This window comes from Channa argus, chromosome 8 (assembly GCF_033026475.1).
Source record: "Channa argus isolate prfri chromosome 8, Channa argus male v1.0, whole genome shotgun sequence".
Lineage (NCBI taxonomy): Eukaryota > Metazoa > Chordata > Actinopteri > Anabantiformes > Channidae > Channa > Channa argus.
The window spans coordinates 11,509,787-11,531,247 of NC_090204.1; the positions used below are offsets into that span (position 1 = coordinate 11,509,787).

General features: G+C 41.5%; 2 protein-coding genes across 3 annotated transcripts; one reads left to right on the top strand and one right to left on the bottom strand.

Moving 5' to 3' along the window:
* Positions 1 to 562: 562 nt before the first annotated feature.
* Positions 563 to 11,087, top strand: mydgf (myeloid-derived growth factor). The gene is made up of 6 exons (XM_067512358.1): positions 563 to 805; positions 1,999 to 2,049; positions 2,142 to 2,203; positions 2,441 to 2,522; positions 7,458 to 7,530; positions 9,322 to 11,087. The coding sequence occupies exons 1-6, from the start codon at positions 644 to 646 to the stop codon at positions 9,399 to 9,401; spliced, it is 510 nt and encodes a 169-aa protein (XP_067368459.1). The 5' UTR covers positions 563 to 643; the 3' UTR covers positions 9,402 to 11,087.
* Positions 6,931 to 20,668, bottom strand: LOC137131291 (serine/threonine-protein kinase pakG). Of its 2 annotated transcripts, XM_067512355.1 has the most exons (4): positions 16,834 to 20,668; positions 13,307 to 14,400; positions 10,823 to 10,964; positions 6,931 to 7,186 (listed from the first exon to the last, which is right to left on the bottom strand). In XM_067512355.1, the coding sequence occupies exons 1-2, from the start codon at positions 17,953 to 17,955 to the stop codon at positions 13,453 to 13,455; spliced, it is 2,070 nt and encodes a 689-aa protein (XP_067368456.1). In that variant the 5' UTR covers positions 17,956 to 20,668; the 3' UTR covers positions 6,931 to 7,186; positions 10,823 to 10,964; positions 13,307 to 13,452. The 2 variants fall into 2 exon arrangements, with proteins under 2 accessions (XP_067368456.1, XP_067368458.1); XM_067512357.1 differs by lacking the exon at positions 10,823 to 10,964.
* Between the last annotated feature and the right edge of the window lie 793 nt (positions 20,669 to 21,461).

Sequence of the window (21,461 nt, forward strand, 5' to 3'; positions counted from 1 at the left end):
AATCTGCTGAGTACAAATTTACTGTAATTTAAAAAACAAAACTTTGTGTACCACATCATCTAAAATGCAATTATGTATAAATATTATTGTAAATGTTGTCAGTATTGTTAAGCATTAATTCACCTATGTTAAATTGTATATGTATTAGTATCAAAATATACTCAAAATACCACAAGTAAAATGACTTAATATGTAAGATGGCCAAATTTAGAATTACACAAATTGTTGAATTATAATTATCAACCCCATTATGTAGCTATTTTGTGTACTACATGGTAGTTTAGTCTAGAATAACAGGTTATATAGGTGATTTTGTCACTTCCAAGGTGTCTGACTTTTACGGGACTGATCTAACATAAAAAACAGCTTTAAAATATACCTTAGCCCACTGAAGCAGCGCTGCACAGTGTGGCCAGGGAAGGTAACGTTACAATAATGTTGCAGTACAAGAATAACAAATAATTATATGTACAGGATGTATACGAATAAATTAGTATGATTTAAAAGCTGAAAAAAGAGCTTTTTTGCTTTTCAGTTTGCTTGCTATGTCAGTGTGCGTGACGACTATCACAAGCGACCGCACACCTGGTTGCCAGGGCTGCCACTCACAGCGAATCACCAGCACACTTCAGCAGAGGAAAACATGGCCAGTCTAACGAAGATTTGTGTTTTTAACTCGGCATTTCTGCTTGTATTCGTGTTGATTTCAGTAGTTGTCCCCAGTGATGCTTCGACTGATCGGACGAAGACAGTGGAGTTCAACGTTAAACCGGGAGGAGTTGTGCACACTTTCACAGAAGGGATTGTAAGTGCTAATTGTTCTTACTTTAAACTGCAACTTTCTTATTTATCAACCATTAGTTGACACACATCTACCGGTAGAATCTTATCGTGTAACATTTACAGTCCTCTGTTTGAATGTAACGTTGGTCTACATTACCGAGTGTTCTGCTGTAAATGTCTCCATTGTTATTGAATAGTTATTAGTTGAGAGAACAGTAAAAGAATTAAACACGCAATTATTTATTTTTTTACTGTGTGAGAGGGGGAGCTACTTCATTTATTAAAGAGTGTTCATTAAACATTTTGATATGTCTAGAATTTTAAAGTGGAAAAACTACATTCCGCTGGTCAGTTTTAGTCGCAGTGTGATGACGACACAGCCTGTGAGATGCTGACACGTCGTTGCCACCACGGGAACAGGGATTGGCTGACAATTGGCTCTGTTCAAAAATCACGTTTGAGCCTATGACTTTGTGATTATTATATCTTAAAATAAAATAAATTAATCATATATTAATAAAAATAAACTAAAATATTAATAATCAAAAAATGTCTTTAAGAACACATTATGTATATACAAAATAAAAACATAACAATACAGATAATTCCCCCTAAGGAGCATTGCATACACAAACACACACCAACATACATTAAAACAATTACAAGTAATACAGTTTTAACTTCTGTCATATAAATTTGTGTTTTTAACATGCTAGTATTAAGGTGTAGAGCAATGGTCTTTCCAGTTCAGAGATGGTATGAGTAACTCTTAAACTTTCAAAACCAGTTCCTTCTGATCTAATTTCATGTTTGTGAGCTCTGATCTCAACCAGGGATGTGCTTCACAAAAATGTGCAATAAACATAAAAATTTGATCATATTAAATTTGGTGTGACCACCCTTTATAAAATCATTTATAACAACACCAACTCTTCTTTTCTTTTAAAGGCAGTTCGCAGGTTAATTCTCCTAAGCACATTGTAAAACTAACAAAAAGCCACAGCTCTTCGTAATGTTATGAATTTGTCTGTCCAATATCACAATGCTGATATCTGTATGATGCATGATTCTTGTTTCAGAAGATAGTTCCTAATGACTCAGGCTATATGTTTGCAGTCATTGCCATGCTGCAAATAATTTCTAAAAATAGTAGAAGTTGTTATTCCCTATAGCTTGAACACCAACTAAGATCAATGTTTCCCTGTCTTATTACAGAGTGAGTACAAATGCTCATTTACTTATGCTTCACAAGGGGGAACCAATGAGGTGAGTTCCTCTCTCTCTCTGTCAGTCTGTTATTGCATTTTAATTTAAGCTGGTTTTAAGCAAAACTATTATTCTGTTTTTGTGCCAAACAGCAATGGCTGATGAGTGTGGGCCTGAGTGACGATGACAAGCTGTTTTCCTGCTCTGTGTGGAGGTTAGACACACACACACACACACACACACACACACACACACACACACACACACACACACACACACACACACACACACACACACACACACACACACACACACACACACACACACAACTCGCTCACTCTGTAAGCCTGATGTTCCAAAAGTTTTAATGTTTTCATGTTTGACTCTAAATGGGTGAGTGAATGCAAATGACCGAAAGCTGATAACAAAAATTTATTTTTCATTTCTGCAGACCTCAGGGAAAATCATACCTGTTTTTCACTCAGTTCAAAGCTGAAATGAAGGGAACCAAAATTGAATATGCCAACGCATATGTAAGTATTAAGGAACATGACCCTCTCAACTGTTATATGCAATTGTTGTCCATCTTGTTCTTGTTTTTATGTTGCGAACTGATGTTAGTCTGCAACAGTGATTGCCAGTTTGACTGTTGGCAGCTTACCATCAGTCCTAGTGTCATTTGGGCAAATTGTGTTTTTTTTCTTCCAACTGCAGCTGAGTTCAATGTAACAAAATATAGGGATTAAGGAAACTATAAAATCATACAAGATGACTTGTGTATTAGTCAGTTACAGGTTAGTCTTCTTTTCCTCTTGGCTGTTCCCTTTCAGGGGTCGCCATAGCGAATCATCTTCCTCCATCTAACCCTGTCCTCTGCATCCTCTTCTCTCACACCAACTAACTTCATGTCCTCTCTCACTACATCCATAAATCTCCATTGAGGTGTCCAAACCACCTCAATCTGTCCTCTCTGACTTTATCCCCGAAACATCTAACATGAGCTGTCCCTCTGATGTCCTCATTCCTGATCCTTTCCATCCTCGTCACTCCCAAAAATAACCTCAACATCTTAAGCTCTGCTACCTCCAGCTCTGGCTCCTGTCTTTTTTTCAGTGCTACTGTCTCTAAGCCGAACAACATCGCTGGTCTCACCACCATCTTGAACACATTTCCTTTCATTCTCGCTGATACTCTTTTATCACACAACACACCTGACACTTTTCACCACCCATTCCAACCTGCTTCACCTCTTCACCTCTTTTTCACACTTTCTGTTGCTCTGAACCGTTGACCCTAAGTACTTAAAGTCCTGCACCTTTTTCACCTCGCTACATATCACAAAGTCCTCTGCAAACATCATAGTCCACAGAAATTCCTGTCTAACCTCATCTGTCAGCCTCCCATAACCAGAGCAAAAGAGAAGGGGCTCAGAGCCAATCCTTGCTGCAGACCCACCTCCACCTTGAGCTCCTCTATCAAACCCACAGCACACTTCACCACGGTCTTACAGCTCTCATACATGTCCTGCACCACTCTAACATACTTCTCTGCCAATCCAGACGTCCTCATACAATACCAAAGCTCCTTTCTCTGCACCCTGTCACACACTTTCTCTAAATCTATGAAGACACAATGCAACTCCCTATGACCTTCTCTGCATCTGTTGTCTCTTTCTAGGCATGTAACCATATTGCTGCTCACAAATGCTCTCTGCCCGGAGCCTAGCTTCCACTACTCTTTCCCACGGCCTCATTGTTTGGCTCATTAACTTTATTCCTCTGTAGTTGCCACAGCTCTGCACATCTCCCTTGTTCTTAAAAATCAGCACCGGTACACTTCTCCTCCAGTCCTCGGATATCCTCTCACTCTCCATGACTCCCTATTTAAACAAACTAGTCAGAAACTCTACTGCCACCTCTCCTAGACACTTCCATACCTCCACAGGTATGTTGTCAGGACCAACTGTCTTTCCACTCTTCATCCTCTTCATCGCCCTCCTCACTTCACTCTTACTAATCTTTGCTACTTCCTGCTCCACACCAGTCACATCTTCTACTCTTTGTTCCATTTCGTTTTCCTCATTCATCAACTCTTCAAAGCTCTCCTTCCATCTTCCCATCACATTCCTGGCACCTTTCAATACATGTCCATCCTTATCTTTAATCACCCTAACCTCCTGCACATCCTTCCTATCTCTATCTCTATCTCTCTGCCTCGCCTCTCGAATACAAATCCACTTCTCCCTCCTTAGTGTCCAACCTAACATACAAGTCCTCTTATGCTCTTTGTTTGGCCTTTGCCACCTCAACCTTCACTTTACGCTGCATCTTCCTGTACTCCTGCCTACTCTCTTCAGTCCTCTCAGTGTCCCACTTCTTCTCAACTGACCTCTTTCTCAGTATAAATTCCTGAAATTCCTCGTTCCACCACCTGCGTTCCACTTTCTTCTTTCCTGATGACACACCGAGTACCATTCTACCTGCGTCCCTGATCACTGTAGCTGTAGTGGTCCAGTCACCTGTCTCAGCTCCTGACTGAAAGCTACACAACATTATTCCTTTATCAACATCCACCACTTAGTCCTCTGTTCTGCCTTAGCCTTCTTCATCTTCCTTACCACCAGAGTCATTTTACACACAACTATCCTGTGTTGTCTGGCTACACTCTCCCCTACCAATATTTTGCAGTCACTAATCTCTTTCAGATTACAACATCTACACAAGATGCAGTCCACCTTTGTGGAGTGTTTCTACCTCTGCTCTTATATGTTCCCTATGTTCCTGTAAACACTTTCTTCTGGAAGAAAGTGTTTACTACAGCCATTTTACATTTAGTCTAACACCATCTGTCCTTCTGTGTTACTGTCCTGGAGATCAAACCTGCCAATCACATTCTCATCACCTCTGTTCTCTTAATCAACATGTCCATTGAAATCTCTTAAATGCTGAATGGTCTGCACTTATATAGCCCTTTTCTACCTATTGGCACTCAAAGCACTTTACACTGCTCCTCATTCACCCATTCGCACTCACACTCATACACTGATGTGGCAGCTGCATCAGCTCACCGGGAGCAACAAAGTTGGGGTTCAGTGTCTTGCTCAAGGACGCTTCAACATGTTACCGGAGGAGCCGGGTTTGAACCAACAACTGTGAGATTGTTGGACAACCCCCCCAGAACATTCCTCACAAACTCTCCCTCTTTCAGGGTAAGTCTTACTCCATTTCTCTTCCTATCTGACCCATAATAAAACAGCTTGAACCATGCTCCTAAGCTTTGAGCCTTACTACCTTTCCATCTGGTCTCCTGGACACACAGTATATCCACTTTCCTTCTCTACATCATCTCAATCAACTCTCTAGTCATAGTCCCAACATTCAAGTCCCTACTGTCAGTCCTACACTCTTGGCTTTCCTCCTCTCTCTTTGCCTACAAATACGCCTTCCTCCTCTCATACTTCGACCAATAGTAGCCCAATTTCCACTGGCACCCTATAGGTCAACAGCACCGGTGGCAGTCGTCGTTAACCGGCCTGCGACCAGTATTGAAGTCTCGATTTGCATGTTTAGTTTAGCATGTGTTTTATGTCAGATGCCCTTTCTTACACAACCCTCTGCATTTATCCAGACTTGGGAATGGCTTAAGAAGATACTGGATTGTGCCCCCTTGCAGTTGAATTAGTCAGTTACAGCTTGGTATTGTTGTGAAATTTTCAGTTTGAGATGCAACTTTATTGTTATTTAGATTTATTTAGTTGTATAATAAAAAGAGTTACGTTGGGAACTTTATTAAACTTAAACATGACAAAAAGAAATTCTTGTCATGTTTAAGTTTAGAAATCTTTAACACGTAAAATACTCTTCTTCTAGCTAATTTAAAATGAAAACCGCACTTTCAGTGCAAGTTCTTTAAAATATCACAGTAACCAATTCACTGTTATGTAGTTAACCTAAAAAAACCAAAAAAAAAACCCAAAATCAATAGTTTTTGGTGTTGTAATTTGTTGAAAGCCCTGGACATGCACAGTATAGTTACAATACTGTTGGTGCAATGGATGATAAACCACTTCCTCAGCTTTTCTCCTGCTGAGTGATTAGATGGAGTATAGCATGTGTTGGACAGAAAGCTCTCAGGACTTTACTACCTAACAAAGATTAAACTGTAGTAAAGGTTTTTTCTTGATACTACTTTGCTGTTTCAGGCCTCCTGTCAGTGCAGAGATGAAAGCTTTTTGGTGTGAGCCCGTCATTTTAGAGGGTACAATTTACAGTGTCTGCACAAATGTCAAAAAATCAAGTCAAAAATATTGTTGACAAATATTTTTGCATAGCCGGCAAGTGAAAACCATGCACCTATGTACCAGCAATACATCAAATACATTTGTCAAGCTAAAGCATTACATTATAGGGAGATTTTTCTGCCTTGCTGTTTACTTTTTAAACTCCATAGCTGTGAGATAGAAACCACTTTCATTGTGTTATATTGGGATCTGATACAGGAAAATGTGCATCACCTGTAATGACACAATTGGTTTGCCACTGTTGGCCTCGGAGTATGCATGCAGCATTTATGTATAAATCCGGTTGGGGTGAATATCAGCACAGCTGCACCTTACTGTTCATCAGATAATTTATTATTTATTTTTGTAATAAGCAATTGGTTGACAGGTTAAGAAAATTTTTGTAGCTCTCGAATCTGTCGACTGACCGACTTCATTGCTTAAGCACAGTAGCCAGTTGGAAAAAGGGGGTGAGAGTTGTCAGTCCTAATACAGATACAGTTTGAGTCTGTCTTTTGCACAATGCCCTCCACTAATACTTATGTCTCCATGGAAACCCGTCACATGCTGCTGTACATTTTTAGATCCATTGTCCTTTAACGGCAATTTGAGCTACATCCCAAATAGTTGCAACTCTGACAAACTAACACAGGCAGAAACAGTCAAAGTAAAAACTTTATTTCTCCTGGAAGTCAAATTTTGCATCATCATTTCTTTGCTCATAATGTTTCATGGAAGGTTAATGTCTGGCCGAGTCACTTAGTGGAGGTCTTCTGTGTTTTCTATGTCTGATGTGGTTGTCGGTGAAGTGAAGCAACACCTTGATACACTTCCTTCCCCCAGCAAGGGCAGTCCTAACACTCTGTCATTAGTGAGAGCATGTGTTTCCTCCTCATTCTCTGCCTCCATTTCTGTGATCTGCAAGTAGAAGACAAACATGAAGAAAATAACTCCACTCAATGATGGGACAAAAATAACCACATACACACAAACAAATGCACCTGCCACCCACACACAGCATCTACTTGACCTTGTTGTCACATCCTCCTACCTCCCTGGCCCATCTGTTGTAAAAAAATTGTCATCTCTTGTGCCGCCTCTCATCCTGTTTTGTTTATTTTTGTCTCTTTCTCCTTGTTTATTCTCCTTTCCTCCTCCACTTCACCACTACTGCGGTATTTGTCTCCAGTCACAGACAGCGGCAGGAGGACAGAGTGACGTGCCTTTGAAGCGGGAGGAAATCACCATAGGAGACTCAACAGGTGAGAAACTGATTGTATTTCTAAGTATTCAATCAACTCCCTCTGCATGTCATGTCAATCTCCCTCTTTCTATGCCTCCCTCCCTCTTGCCGTCACGTTGCGACTTCCCTGCTGATTTCCCTCTAAAGCATATGCTCCAGCTATGAGTGGGTTGCCATTTGTCCCTGTAGCATTTTTTGTTGTTATTCAGTTTCTGCACAAATCCCCACTGTGGCTTCAGTTCCAGACTGTGATTAGCACGATTTGACAAGTCTCACCAAATAGCAATTTACTGTAGCTGTCATTTTTAGCAGTTTACACACCACAGTACAGAAGCTTACAGACCCCAACTATCAGAGACTTAAGGGTAATCTCATCTCTGGATACACCTCTAGTCATAATTTATAGGGATAAACTCCTCAACAGCACTTGCAAAGTACATAAATGAACTCACTTATACACTAAGTCACCTTCAAAACAAAAATATGTTTAAGCTCAGTAGGGGCAGAGCTCAGTAGGTAGCTCAGTTGGTAAGACATTCGTCCACGGACCACAGGGTCAGTGGTTTGATCCCCGGTCCCGGCTATATGTCGAAGTGTCTCTGGGCAGGACACTGAACCCCTAACAGCCCATTCCCATCCCCAGCTGTGCAGTGCCGGTCCAAGCACGGTAGAAATTGGGGAGGGTTGCGTCAGGAAGGGCATCCGGCGTAAAAACTGTGCCAAATCAACATGCGGGCAAAGATCTGCTGTGGCTACCCTGAAATCACGGGATATGCCGAAAAGGACAAAAAGAAACCAAAAAAAAGGCTACAAATTTGCCACAACACCAAGCTGTTGACAAACCAGTTCTGAATATGCAAATCAGCAAATCCCTATAAATATGCAAATCAGCACCACCCATGAGAGAGAGAGATGTACCAGCAGATAAAGACTCATGGGTAGTGCCACCTTCAGGAAAAGAGTAATAGAGAAATGGTTGTTGCTGAACTAAACAAGGAAATAGCTAAACCCCATAACCTCGTAAAACCCACAAAGTAATGTTTCTGCGTATGTGTATGGGTCAAACAAACAACCCCCAGGCCTTTAAGGAATTGGTATGCTGGCAGTATTCTTATGCTAGGTTAACCATGTCTATGAACCTCTTTTTTTATCTCAAAAATGCTGAATTATTCAATTTCAGAAATTGGGCATTAGACTGGTGTTGTTGGACTCAGTAATCACCTGTTCAAAGCTAATCGGTTCTTCTAATAAACAGATGTATATGAATTAATGCAGTAACACCCATATTCAAATTCATGCTCAGCTTACATTACTATATCCGACAAATTTCATGTTTTTTTTCATGGAATAAAACAACTGGTTAGGACTTCCTGCCACTTTCATCTAAAATAATCTGAACACAATATTAGCAGAATGAACACAAAGGCCGTCCTTATTCAGCAAAATATATGCGCTAGTGAACAAAACTATTATATTTTTTTGGGTGAGTAAACGCACAAACAGCAGGTTTAATGAGGAAACAAAGGCAGTTGTACTGCTGTAGCTGTAGCACTTGTTGCCTCCAGGTGGCATAAGTGTCAAAACTGCAGCAGCTGTAGATTGTGCACATTGATGTCTTCAGCCCTCATTTCCTACTGCTGTTACTATTCTTGCCAATATGCACTGCAGGTTCGACTGGACTGCAGGTTTGAAGCTACGACCACTGCAGCTCTCTGTTTAGATGATGTGCTGGTTTCACGTGCATCAGTCACACTGTGTTTTGCTTTTTAACAGTCTGTGAATGTAATTTTCTTTCCCGTCTCATCTGTAGTGACCCATACTGATGGAAAGTTCAACGCCCAGCTATCCAAACTGACTGTGATTGGACGGACAAGACACGATGAGCTGTAATTCGTCTGAAGCTTGATTCGGCTTTGGTCATGTTTTGACCAATCGGAGCAACTTGCTGAGCTCTGAGTCTGGACTCTGTATGGTTCAGCTCACTTAATGAAGGATGGATACTGATATATCAGTACATAGATTACCTGGTACCTTCTTAGCACAATGGATTTATGATACGTGGGACAAAAAGAAAAAAACAGTAAAGTATCCTTTTTTTGTTACATCATGTCCTAATTAAAATTCTGCCATATGATAAAGTGCTTCCATATTTTTTTCTATTCTGATCCTGTAACATCTACAGTATAAATCTTCTCTGATCCACTCAGGTTGTATATGAATATATAGTGGGTTTGTGTCTTGGGTCCTGTAAAGTATAGACAACATTATTGGAGTAGAAAGGGATTTCTCTATGTTTAATCCTGTAAGGACAGTGAGTAATGCCTGATATTGTCATCATAAACACACAAATGATCACATTTTTCTCAGTGTCATTCTGCTTTCAGCTACGGCTTAGCTGAATGCCTCGGTCTCTGTCTTTATCTCTCTGTCTGTTTATCTGTTCCAGATAACTAAGCATCACATTTGATCCCCCCCATATCACGAATCAGTACTATTTGTGATAAGTTTCTTTTCCTTGGCCATAAGCGATACTTGTAATAGAGCAGATGGCAGTTTCATCACATAGTATTAAGAGAAGGATATACAGAATTTCCTTCAGTTTTTGGACAAACTGTATTAAAAGTTTTGATAAAGTCTCTCAAATTAAAGAAAAAGAAGGAAAGTGTGTAACTCACTCTGTCTCAAAACATATTTATCCTTCTGTGTGCACAAAAAAACGCACACCAAAAAATCTTATTGGCATGTTCGATAAAAGACTAAGATAAAAAGAATCATTGTTTAGGACACTTGGGGGGCTCAGGAAAGAAGAAAAAAATGACATTTATTAAAAATTACACTTTCATTGCAAACCTGTAGCTGGTACTGCACTGTCACAAACCTTATTTTGTCCGATTTCCGGTTTAATTTTAGGTTCAGTAAACTTTCAATTACATCATATAAAAATGTTATGAAAAAAATTAAAACGTAGTGCGTGCATGCAGACATTTGGCTGGTAGACAATATGGTTCGAGATGCAGCGACATTCCTCAACCCTTTTTGAACCTTTTGTTTCATCCTTCACTGGCACATGTGTGGATCAGGCAGGATATAGTGCAGGTTTCAGAAGTACGTCATTATTATACGTCCTCTTTTCTCTGCCGGCTTGTGTAGCAAGCAGGATTGCATTTATCTTCCTTCCATTGATCCAGCCCTCCTCGATCCACACAAGTGTCCAGAGGATGAGTTGTGAGAATTGATTTCAGATTGGAGGATTGTGCTGATTCGATTTTGTGGTCGGATTATTTTCAGATTACTCTCTGCAGCTTTTTTACCTTTGGTTTGGTTTCTGTTTGGTTTCTCTCATCTGTCTGATCCTCTGGAATTGAGGAAATTCTCCACAGAGATGTTATGTATCCCCCTGTCACCACTGAGAATCCCTCTGGGGTCACACCAGGAAATAATCACATCCAGATCCTGACCCAGGAAAAAAAAAACATGATGTTATTTATTTTATACGTGTTTCCTTTTTCTACTTGATGATTATTCTGATTCATGATGAAATATGATGGATGTTTCAATAAAGACGTTGTCACTGTTCTGGCGATAACTATGCTTTTTTATCTTGTTGTGTCAGTCATGATCTCCCACAGCCTCATTAGAGGGCAAACATAAGAAGACGGGGAAATTTGAGTGCCAGCATAGAGGCATTTAATATTCTAAGCACCGTCGGGACACAGCGAACATGGTGGAGAGCATTTTTATGCCCCGTCACATCTGACTAATATAATTTTAGTCCCATCACTAATTTATTCCTAATTTAAAGTCCTCTTGTTTGCTTAAATTAATATGAGATTATTAAAATAGGCATTATTAAAAAAATTACTTTAAAATGTATTCTGTAAATGTACTAAATTAACATATAATGTCCTTGGATAAATGATGAAATGAGCTGAGATAAAGAGCTTCCATTATTTCTCCTTAATTTCTTGAATAGAAAGACTTTGCAGAGAGGATGTATTAAAACCAGAGGCACATAGGAGAATGTAAACACATGTATAAGACAAAAAAGTGTTGATTATAATTTTCATCATTGTTTGTAATTCTATGATTCAAGAAATACCCACAAACTGTCTTTTAATGCAAAATATAGACTGTAACTGTATGTCACATCTCAATTTCATGCAAAGAGAATCTGTTGTATAGTAGCACTTTGGCAGAACTGAGTTTCAACAAGATCATAACAAACAGTGCCAGGAAACTCCCACAGACTCTGCTACTTGTAATTAAAGCATTTTATAGCAAAGCTGTGACTATTTCAAAATATAATTTCCTGTTTTTTTCTACTTTTTTTTGGCCTTGTGGAAAAAACGTGGATACTTTGTTCTCAAGATGGTTGTTCCATTGAGTAATATGTCTCTGTAGCACAATAAGTCTTTGTTTATCATTACTTCACTCTGTCTCTGAGACTCAGAGCTGCCTTTATGCTGTTATTCAAGGCCTGAACATGTAAAACTATTGTTTATCATCTAGGCCCACAAGAGATGTTTACTCTACATCCTATAATAAACAATCAGAAAATATAGAAAGTCCAGACCATGGCTCAGATTATAATTACATGCATTTAGGAGCTTTGAACAGAAACTTCTTTAGTCATGCGAAATGCAGATAACTGTTCACCATGTTGGCTCAGCTAGAAGTAGCTCAACAATTGTTGAAATAACTGTTGAATAAAATTATATACAGATGCTCATGGTGCCCACAGGAAGAATCCTGATGCTCTAGTGATTCCATGACTTTCCCAATAGTGTAATGGTTCCTAAACTTGTGACTCACGTTATAAATACCAGAAACATGTAAACCTGTTAGTACAGCAGCGTTAACCTACTTGTACATATTGTTTGTACTGAGAGAGAGTACTGTGTTTTTTTTATCTTTTTAAAAGATTTATTTACAGTTAGAAGTATAGAGAATAACCCAGATACCAGATGGCACTAAAGTACCATAACAAATGAGTAATCAATTTGCTGTGCCTTATTGATTTGATCATTCCATTTCCTCTGTAACACACACCTTCCCTCTACTTCTCTCTTTTGCATCTAATGACATTTGGAGGGGAACAGATGGAAATTGTGACCTGGTGGGTCAAGTGATAGGCAGCATAGGAGATGAGATTTTTGTAACACCAGCAGCCCAGTCAAGGATACAACGAATGGCCAGCTGCCCCTTGTCTCCCCTGATGCGCGCCCCAGTGCTAGGGTGCTGACCCACTCAGCACAGAATGGACTCAGCCTGTTCACTTCTTATTTGGCCTTTCTTCTCGTCATAAGTTTCTCATAAGATGAAACCTTTTCTGTCTCCACATCTATCACAGATCTCTGGTCTCACTTTCTGTTCACTTTTCACACTGCTGAGCCAAAGTAGACTGAGCTGCACTGAGTTCTCATTATACAATCACGACTCCTGACAGCAATTATCTAACCCAGACAAAATACATGTGAGTGGACTTGTTTTGCTGCATGGGGTGAAGTGCATCAGTTCTTACCTTGTCTTTTCATCTTGCGATAATTATACTTTCCCACATATTCCTATATAATTAGGCCTTCTCTTTTGCCCTTTAACGGTGCAGTCTGTGGGAGTCTGAGAGCTTGGGAGCAAAGTGAGCATCTGTAATAGAAGCTCTTGTTACCGGAGCAGTAACCCAGACAGATGTTGTAATGCCCTGTGTATGTTCACTGTATGTACTCAAGAGATTTATCTAAAAGGTGAGAGGGGAAAGGAGGACTGCATTGCCAACCTGTTCTTACTGACATACTCACCCAAGTTTCCTCTACATCCTGTCACCTTGGAAACTTGTTCTAAGCTCAACTTGGCGAGCCTTAAATCACTCTCCGCTCTTGCAGTCTCGTGGCTGGTGCTGTGAATGTGGCTCTGTTTCGATCGGCCTCCCCCCTGCCTCATTGTCTCACACGGTAGTTGAGAGCAGCCTTCTCTTCTCTGGATAAGGAGGAGCTTTCCGGGGCTCCTTCAATTTTTTTGTGTGCTCAGAGAGTCTGTGGTGGGGGTAAGGTGGTGGTTTGCGACCTCTGTGGCCTTGTTTTGAAGGTGGTTTAGCTTTATCTGCAGTGGTTGTGCACAACTTTGGAATTGCACCAACAGACCCTATTGGGGACGCTTGCCTCTCTCTCTCAGCGTTGGACACAGTTTGAGTTTCTATGTCGGTGGGTGGGCAGCTGGCAGACGGAGGCTTGGTTGAAGGGAAGAGTGGGCCAGCAGATGGATGGTGGCTTCGTGGGGTCTGATAAGACCCGACTTTGGTCTCTATAATGACAGAAGGACTAAGGGCTGGAGGTGGGTGAGGCTTTGGAGGCAGAGGGGAGGGAGGAGAGATGGGGCTGAGCCTGATGGAGGAGGAAGACGCAGAAGAGTGAGGCTGAGAGCCAGGACTGCTGGGGGGCTGGAGCTTTACTGTTAGAGGGGAGAGACCAGGAGTGGGAGGACGAGTAGGAAGGCTTCTTTGGGGAGACAAAGTAAAGTCATGGGTGGTGAGGTTCTGAAGTTGAGGTGAGTTGAATAAAGTGAGTGTCTTTTTGTGAGGCCTGGAGGAAGAACCAATACTACAGGTGAACCGAAGAGTTCGGCTCCTCTCTGATGAAAACCCAGAGCTCAGTGGACACAGCTGCACACTATGCTGACCTCCTCTGAGTGTGTTGGATGAGTCTGTGGCTCCTGGCTGCTCTTTAGGTTCTGAAGGCCTGTGGACGGTGCTCCCCACTGTCAACTCGCTGGAGCTGGATCCTGAACTGGAGCTGCTGTTACTGGGAGGCCTTGTGCTGTTGTCTCCTCTGGTCCCCTGATGCTCCTCCTCATTCAGATCAATAGACGAGGTTAGATAGTCAATCTGCTGCACCACCTATAAAACACACACAAGGATGAAGAAATTAATATGGTGACCAATGTAGCACCCTCTCAGATAAACAATATATTCCATTTACAACAATGTTACAAAAAAATTTAAATAACATTAAAGAAATGTTCACATCTGAGAAGCTAGGACCAGAGAATACTTGATATCTCTTCATTCTAAATAAGCCGCTCTATTATGAAAGTTAAAGACAATACATTTTTAGATGATTTCTTTCATCTAAAACTGGCTGATCTTAATAGTAAAAAGAGCAGAGTTTTCTTCGAGCTGGAGACATAACAGTTTGAGAAAAACTCTTAATAACATTAAAAAACTGGTACTTTATCCTTTGCATAATATGGACATCTTAAATTATACCGTTTTAGATAATTCATTTTTCAGCATCTGTATGCATTTATAATTTACAGCATTTCAGAAGTGAACCCCCACCAGATATATAGCTCTAAACCCTAAGCTAAGTATGTCACGTGAGCTTGTACCACTTGGTGCAAAAATGTTTATCTCTGCCTAGAAAGGAGGATATTACTGTTGTGGGAAATGTGTAAAGTGAATGCAGGTTCATTTCCCTTCTGCTAATTCTCTAAATGGTACAAGCACAGTATAAAAGATGCTATAAAAAATGCATACGTTTGGATGCATGTATTGAAATGCCTGCAACGGCTGTGATGTGAAGTGTCTACACAGCACACACAAACACACACACACATAAATGCTTGTAATAAACACACAATCATGTACGTGGACACATACATACTTACAATGACAAAGGCTAAAGAGATTGGAGAAAATTACACTGGGGAAAATGTTTGACCCATCTCTCCACCTGCTCTATGTGCACAGATAAATCCTCAGCCCCCGCTGGAACAGATAAATTATTGTTTTGTTCTCTGTGTTCAACAACATCATTGCTGATGTCATGAGATGGTTTGAATTGTTTTGTTTTTTTTATGCTGTAGCTTTTTGGGCGAGGCATTTCACATTACTTTGAAATACAGTGTGTATGTGCACATTGAGTGGCTCTGGGCAGGTGCTGCTTGATAATGTCAGGAATCAGAGGAGATAAAAGAGCAGAGGACTCTGGTTTTTATCTCCTGCTCCCAAGAGTGTTTATTAAACACATTGTTTTCTGACCCGTCTGGTCCTCACACAGATCACCGACGAGTGCTTAAAGATGTTTGTCGTAAAGCTCAGTTGTTTTAGTTTCACGTAACTCTTCCAGGTTAACTGAGACGTTTTTTTGCTGAAGTTCAGAGTCATAGTGAAATTTTTCATCATCCAACATGCCTTTGTAGTAGATTGTTTTTTTGTGAGAGCTAGCTTTTATGATGATTTTTTTCTCTTGTTGCATGACAGAGAGCTCTTTAGTGTTACTCTAATATTAGTATAGTGTTTATTTGAAATGTTTTAAAGGCTCATTCTAAATCTTTTTTATTACAGGGATTGTTATTAAATAAAAGTGAGGGCGGCTGCTCATTTAAAAAGAATGATAAAAGTCTTTGAAATAAATATGCTGTCACAGACTTCTCTAGTTTCTTATCTTCCTTTGATCTGTTGTCTCTGTTGTGAAAATGTTGGATTTTCTATCACAGTGTCTGCTTGCTACCCCTCCTCCTTAACCTCATTTTGTGTAGCTTATGTGCTCTTTCATCAGTCTTATATTAATACAGTCACACAAAACCTCACAGCCGGGATGAGGAGGTCACTACCTCGGGTTTAGCTGTGACCCTGTAGATACTGATCAAATGCTGAGATGTGAGTTTTACGTGTCACTTTTACTGGATGAGGAATACGAGGCAAGACACTCAAAAATAAATGGATTATAAAAACACGTTATCCAGCTGTGCCTGGAGCAGCATCTGTCCATAAGGAGGGAGAGTGGGGGAGGAGATGGGAGGGGAGAAAAGACAGAAGGAGAGATGCAGAGAGGAAGGTTTGCCTAATGGCAAACAGCATCATCTCAACAACCTCTGAATGCATCAGGCAAATGGGGCATAACTATTTTCACATTCACCTCTATGAAAATTGACACATGAATTGAGCCTGAGTGCTAAAGATGAAAGAGGAGAGGTTGAGAAACACTGCAGACTGTAGTGGATTGTACACTGTATTCTACAACTCTGCAACTGACTTTTAATGCATGTAATATTCTGCTGAGGACATGTATTTGTGGCCTGCATTGTTATCTGTAAGAGTACAAGCCCTCCAGTTATTTTTTTTTTTTTAGAAAAAAGTATGAACATTTCCTGCATGCAGAAATTGTCTAAGCTAATGAGGGAGGTGCACTCGGTCCCTGTTATTTTCAGTCCTGTAAAAGAAATTTGATGATTCAGTCAGCGAAATGTTTGAAAATGCATTGAACTCCTTTTGTTTTGTTGTCTTTATTGTTTCTTCTGCAGAAACAACAAAAGTCTGTCATCTCACCTCTTTCATTTCCTGCTGAACGTCCCTCAGTGCGGTAAGGACCTGTTCCAGGTTGCCCACCACACGTTTAATCTGGTTTCGAACCACCTTCATGCTGCTGACAGCCTCCTTCCTCTGTGAGTCCCCTTCACTATGTTTTCTGTGCTGGACCCACGTCTGGTTCTGGCCCAGAATTGAAATGCGCTCCGAGTTAGTTCTGTGTTTCCTGGGTGCTCCTGGAGTTGCGGTGCAGCTCGGACCTGTCTGAGGAACCTCAGTAGACACAATGACTCCATTGAGGGACCCATTAAAACCCTCCACAGGTGGTTTCCTCAGCACCGTCAGGTCTCTCTGGCTCTGACAGTTACTGCTCTGTTGTTTGATGTAGCTAAAGCTGGAGCTGAACTCACACTGCCTCTCTGTTGGTCCCTGAGTGTCTGAGCTGAGCCAGCTGGATGAATGGAGGTCTCTCTGATTGTAGGTGGTGTGACTGGTGCAGTCCCACGCCTTTCCCCTCCTGTCCTCCATGCACATCACAACAGGCACCTTAGAGTTTGGCTCCTCAGTGAGCACTACATGAACAGGAACAGGTACAGAAGGGGGTCCCGCTAATGGCCCATATTTCCTCACTGGGGGGCTACTCCCATCATTCTTGGACTGAAGGAGACTTGGCTGGTTGTTCCGAACAAAGCTGTGGTTGTCCTGAGCACAGGTGGAGCTGTTGACCCGGCTCTGTGACTCGTCCCCTGGGCTAATCTGTGTGTTAGGGTCGGGTTCCAGCTCTGCAGACTGGTTCCACCTGGCAGGAATGTCCCCCTTTTGCTTTTCCAGGCTCCCTGGCAGGATGTGCTGCCCCCTCAGCACCACTGGCAGCATCCTTGCCATCCCCACGCCATTACAGCGAAGTTCACCCTTTTTTGCTCGGTCCTTTCCCTGGATGGAAAATAATCCAATCCCTTTGGGTCTCTCCAATGGGATCAGGGTGTTTCGGACCTCAGATCCTGATTTGTATGGTCCATTGAGCCCCAGGTCACTGCTGTGGTGGGGCTTTAGATTATTGCGCAGCCATGGGATGAAGTGAGGGGCGTGGGGCTTGAAGCTCTTTTGCTCCCCAGGTGCTGAAGCCCTGCTGTCAGAAAACATGTTGATGGATGACGTCCAGCAGCCTCACAGAAAGAAGAAGGAGCAGAAGAGGAACACGAGGACCCCTGACACACAGAGAGCTTCCTCCTCTTTTTCCATGAATCTCCTCCTATCTTTGCCATTAACATAGACTCTATCTGCTCTGACTTTAGTTGCTTTTCTCCTTCCCTCGCTCTACAAATCTGTCTCAAAAACTTTTATCTGCTTTTCCCCTGCTCAGCTCAGGTCCCACCCACCCACTCCCCTTTTCCTGCTGAACGTCGTCTCTGATTTTATCGCCCTTGCTTTTCCCCTCTGTTGCTTCTTCGCCTCCCACTATCCTCTTCGTTGTAGTGCTCTTGAGCCCCTCACCCCCTCATTGGTCTGGCCTTGGAGATGCCGAGGGTCTCTCTCTCTCTCTGTCTTTGCTCTCTGCCTTCCTGCGTCTCACTGGCTCAGAAGCCGTAGAGGCTTCCTGTCTCTACATCTCTCCCTCTCTCTCTCCCCACACTGCACTGCGCTGCCTATCCTCGCTCTTTCTTCCTCCCACACTCCCTCTCACTGCTCTAACTCCCTTTCTCTATTTCCCTCTCCTCTCCACATCACTGTCTCTTCTCTGTTTTACTCTACTCTCTTCTAAGAACCCTTTATCGTCCTCGCTTTACAACTCCCTGTGTTTTCCTCCTCTTTCTGTGACTCTTTTTCTTTACCCTGTCTTCACTTCCCAATTGCCAGGGAGAGTAGCTGAACTTCAATCAAGACGCCAGTGTTATTAATCTCCCATTAGCCAATGTATACCCACGTGATTCCCCCTGCTTCCATTCTCATCTGATTACTCCTTCCCCCGCTCAGCCCCTCAAATGAAATGCTGCTTAAGATACCAGAGGGGGTTTAAAAAAGTAGCAGGGGAGGACGGCAGCAGGAAGGGATGGAGGAGGAATGTAAAAAGGGCATAATTGTGACCTACAAGATCAGGGATCAGCACCAGTTTGACAGAAACTAACAACAGCCTGTCTGTGGTATGACTCTCCCCAGCTTATTGTAACTGTCAGCAAATAGTGTCATGTTACATCCCAGTTGTTTTCTTGGTTTATTTTCAGCCGCAGATCCAACTTTCATTTGTTCCAATTATGCAGAGACAGCTGCTATTTTCAGGATTCTCATTCAAATTCCAATTCTTGCCTGTCTGGATTAGATTTCTTGTGTCTGACAAGCCCAAATATGCCTCCTAGGTGCTTTTTCACTCATCTGCAGATGCATGGATGGCTCCCTCCCTCTCTGCCAGCATCTGAAATGAAAAGACGGCAGGAGAGCCACACAAAAGCCCTGACAGTTTGCTGTCACTCAGCAGCGAGACACTCAAAGCATCTGTCATTCTGTTAGTCAGTATGGCAATCTATTCCTCTGGTAGTGCCCTGTTAAAATATGACTTCATTCACTTCATTCGTCACTGACATAGCCTACTACACAGGTATACAGAGGGAGGGAAAACAGACACAGGCTTGTGTAATCTGCGGGCTAAGAAGATTCCTGCCTACATGTCGACAGATTGCAGTCAGCCTGTAATGACCACTAGTCTGGATAAAGAAAAAACAATAAAGGTCGGAAGTAATAGAGCAGCCACAGTTAATCCTTTAGAGCTTCTTTTTCCTCACGACATCCTGGTGCACACAACCAAAGACTATCCATGCTCTCACAGGGCTGATTTTGTATTTAAAATATTATCTATATTTATTTATGTCTGGTTTAGGTTTTGAATAATGAGGAACTGCATTTAAATTGAGAATGTAACAAAAGAGCATTCAAAGTGCTGTACAAATAAAATACAAACAGTATAACACACATACATAAATATGCATGTGGACTTTTATTAAAGGTTATACTAAACATATGGGTTGTTTACTTCACAGGATAAATTATCTTTCATTTCTCTTTCAACTTAAACTAAATAAACTAACCAGAACACACCAGTTTTTTTAGATCACAAGAATGTGATGTTTTAGGGAATGCCAAAATGTTTCCCGTTCCCTTTTTTGTACTTAGACCAACACAACTAAATTATTTTGCATTTCAATAACCTTCTAATAGGAATAATTAATTAAAAACAACCTTCCTGAATGTGTTCCTGTCCGAAACCCGTGTCTCTTAAAAGTCTCAGTTTTCTTTCAATCAGCCATCCACTTTGTGAGATCCATAAATAATGTGGCAGTGCAACACAATCACTGCTCATTTTAAAGTCAATGTGGAATAATAAGTAGCTGTCACAGTTGCTGTCCATAAGGCTGGCTGGGCAGCCTCTCGAGTCTGGTTGCCTTTGCTCCATCCATTATATTAATGTGCTGAATATGTGTGTGAGTGATTGAAAGACAACAACAGTAAGTGGTCTAAAGCAGTAGAAAACTCTCCTTTTGAGTGTTTTCATAGATCTACTGTATATTCTTATGCAAACCTTTCCTTCTTTCAATATCCAATATTCAAATATTCTAATTGAATAAGTCCACCAATATCTATATTGGTGAACAAGCTGGGAGCAGGATGAAGACAAACAGAGCATCTAGCCTTTTTCTAACCTTGTCCATATCCTCCTGTGGTGCTCGCTCGCTTGTTTTGAGTCATGTAAGAGGCTGATTGCCCATCGAGGAGCAGCAGAGTGTATGTGCCGGGACACTTCAGCTGCATGCGTGTGTTTGCTGAACCTTACTGCCACTGCAGATACAGTTTCCTGGTTGAATTTCACCAAGCAGGGACTGAGAGAGAGAGAGAGAGAGAGAGAGAACATCACTGCACACCTTACATAACTTGGTGTAAAAGATGTAAAAGCTGTGCTTTGAAAGGCAAAAGGCCCCATGTCTGTCAAAATATACTGTGCAAAATGGCTTTTAGTCACAGTGTGATTGCCTGTGGGCACTTGAAAAACTTCCTATAGCTCTCTACCTGGACAGCAGAAATGTGTAGTTTGGAACGGGGCTTTTGTGTTCCCAAAACTATATTCTGCTTTTGACACTGTATTTACACTAAGTGAAAATGGTAGTTCACAACAGCACAATGTTTCTTTCACAGTATTAAAAATGGAAGTGAGCAGATGTTGTCTTCCCTTAAGTGTCCAGTGTCGCACTCCGTAGGGTTTCAGCACTGAGTTCTGCGTGTGTGTATGGAACTCATGTATATTTTTGTGTTGTTTGCTTTTGGATTCCCCTCTGCTGTGCTTTTCATCCTTGAACAACACGTCAGTCAGGTGCTCTCTGAGGACTAGAGTGAGTGAGGAAGAGAGAGATGTGGGGACACCAGGAAAGAGTAAGAGCGAGACAGAGAAAAGGGGAGGAAGACAGGCAAAAAAGGAGTTTTGAAAGACTTCTAACTTCCAAGCTGACTGTCATAGCTGTGCTTGCCAGAGGGGAGAGCACCTTTAAGCATACAGGATGAGTAACGATGTGGAGGGACTACAAAAGCAAAGTAATACATAATAAGCAGTGCTCGCTCTGTTCTGCTCTGCCAGCTAACCTACATGAGATTGGTGAGGAGAAAAA

Excerpts from the sequence above, each read along its gene's own strand:
- mydgf (XM_067512358.1), top strand. The coding sequence starts at position 644 with ATGGCCAGTCTAACGAAGATTTGTGTTTTTAACTCGGCATTTCTGCTT. Across the intron at positions 2,050-2,141 it reads CACAAGGGGGAACCAATGAG|CAATGGCTGATGAGTGTGGG; the intron begins GTGAGTTCCTCT and ends TGTGCCAAACAG. Across the intron at positions 2,204-2,440 it reads TTTTCCTGCTCTGTGTGGAG|ACCTCAGGGAAAATCATACC; the intron begins GTTAGACACACA and ends TCATTTCTGCAG.
- LOC137131291 (XM_067512357.1), bottom strand. The coding sequence starts at position 17,955 with ATGTTTTCTGACAGCAGGGCTTCAGCACCTGGGGAGCAAAAGAGCTTC. Across the intron at positions 14,401-16,833 it reads TTCAGCAGGAAATGAAAGAG|GTGGTGCAGCAGATTGACTA; the intron begins GTGAGATGACAG and ends TGTGTTTTATAG.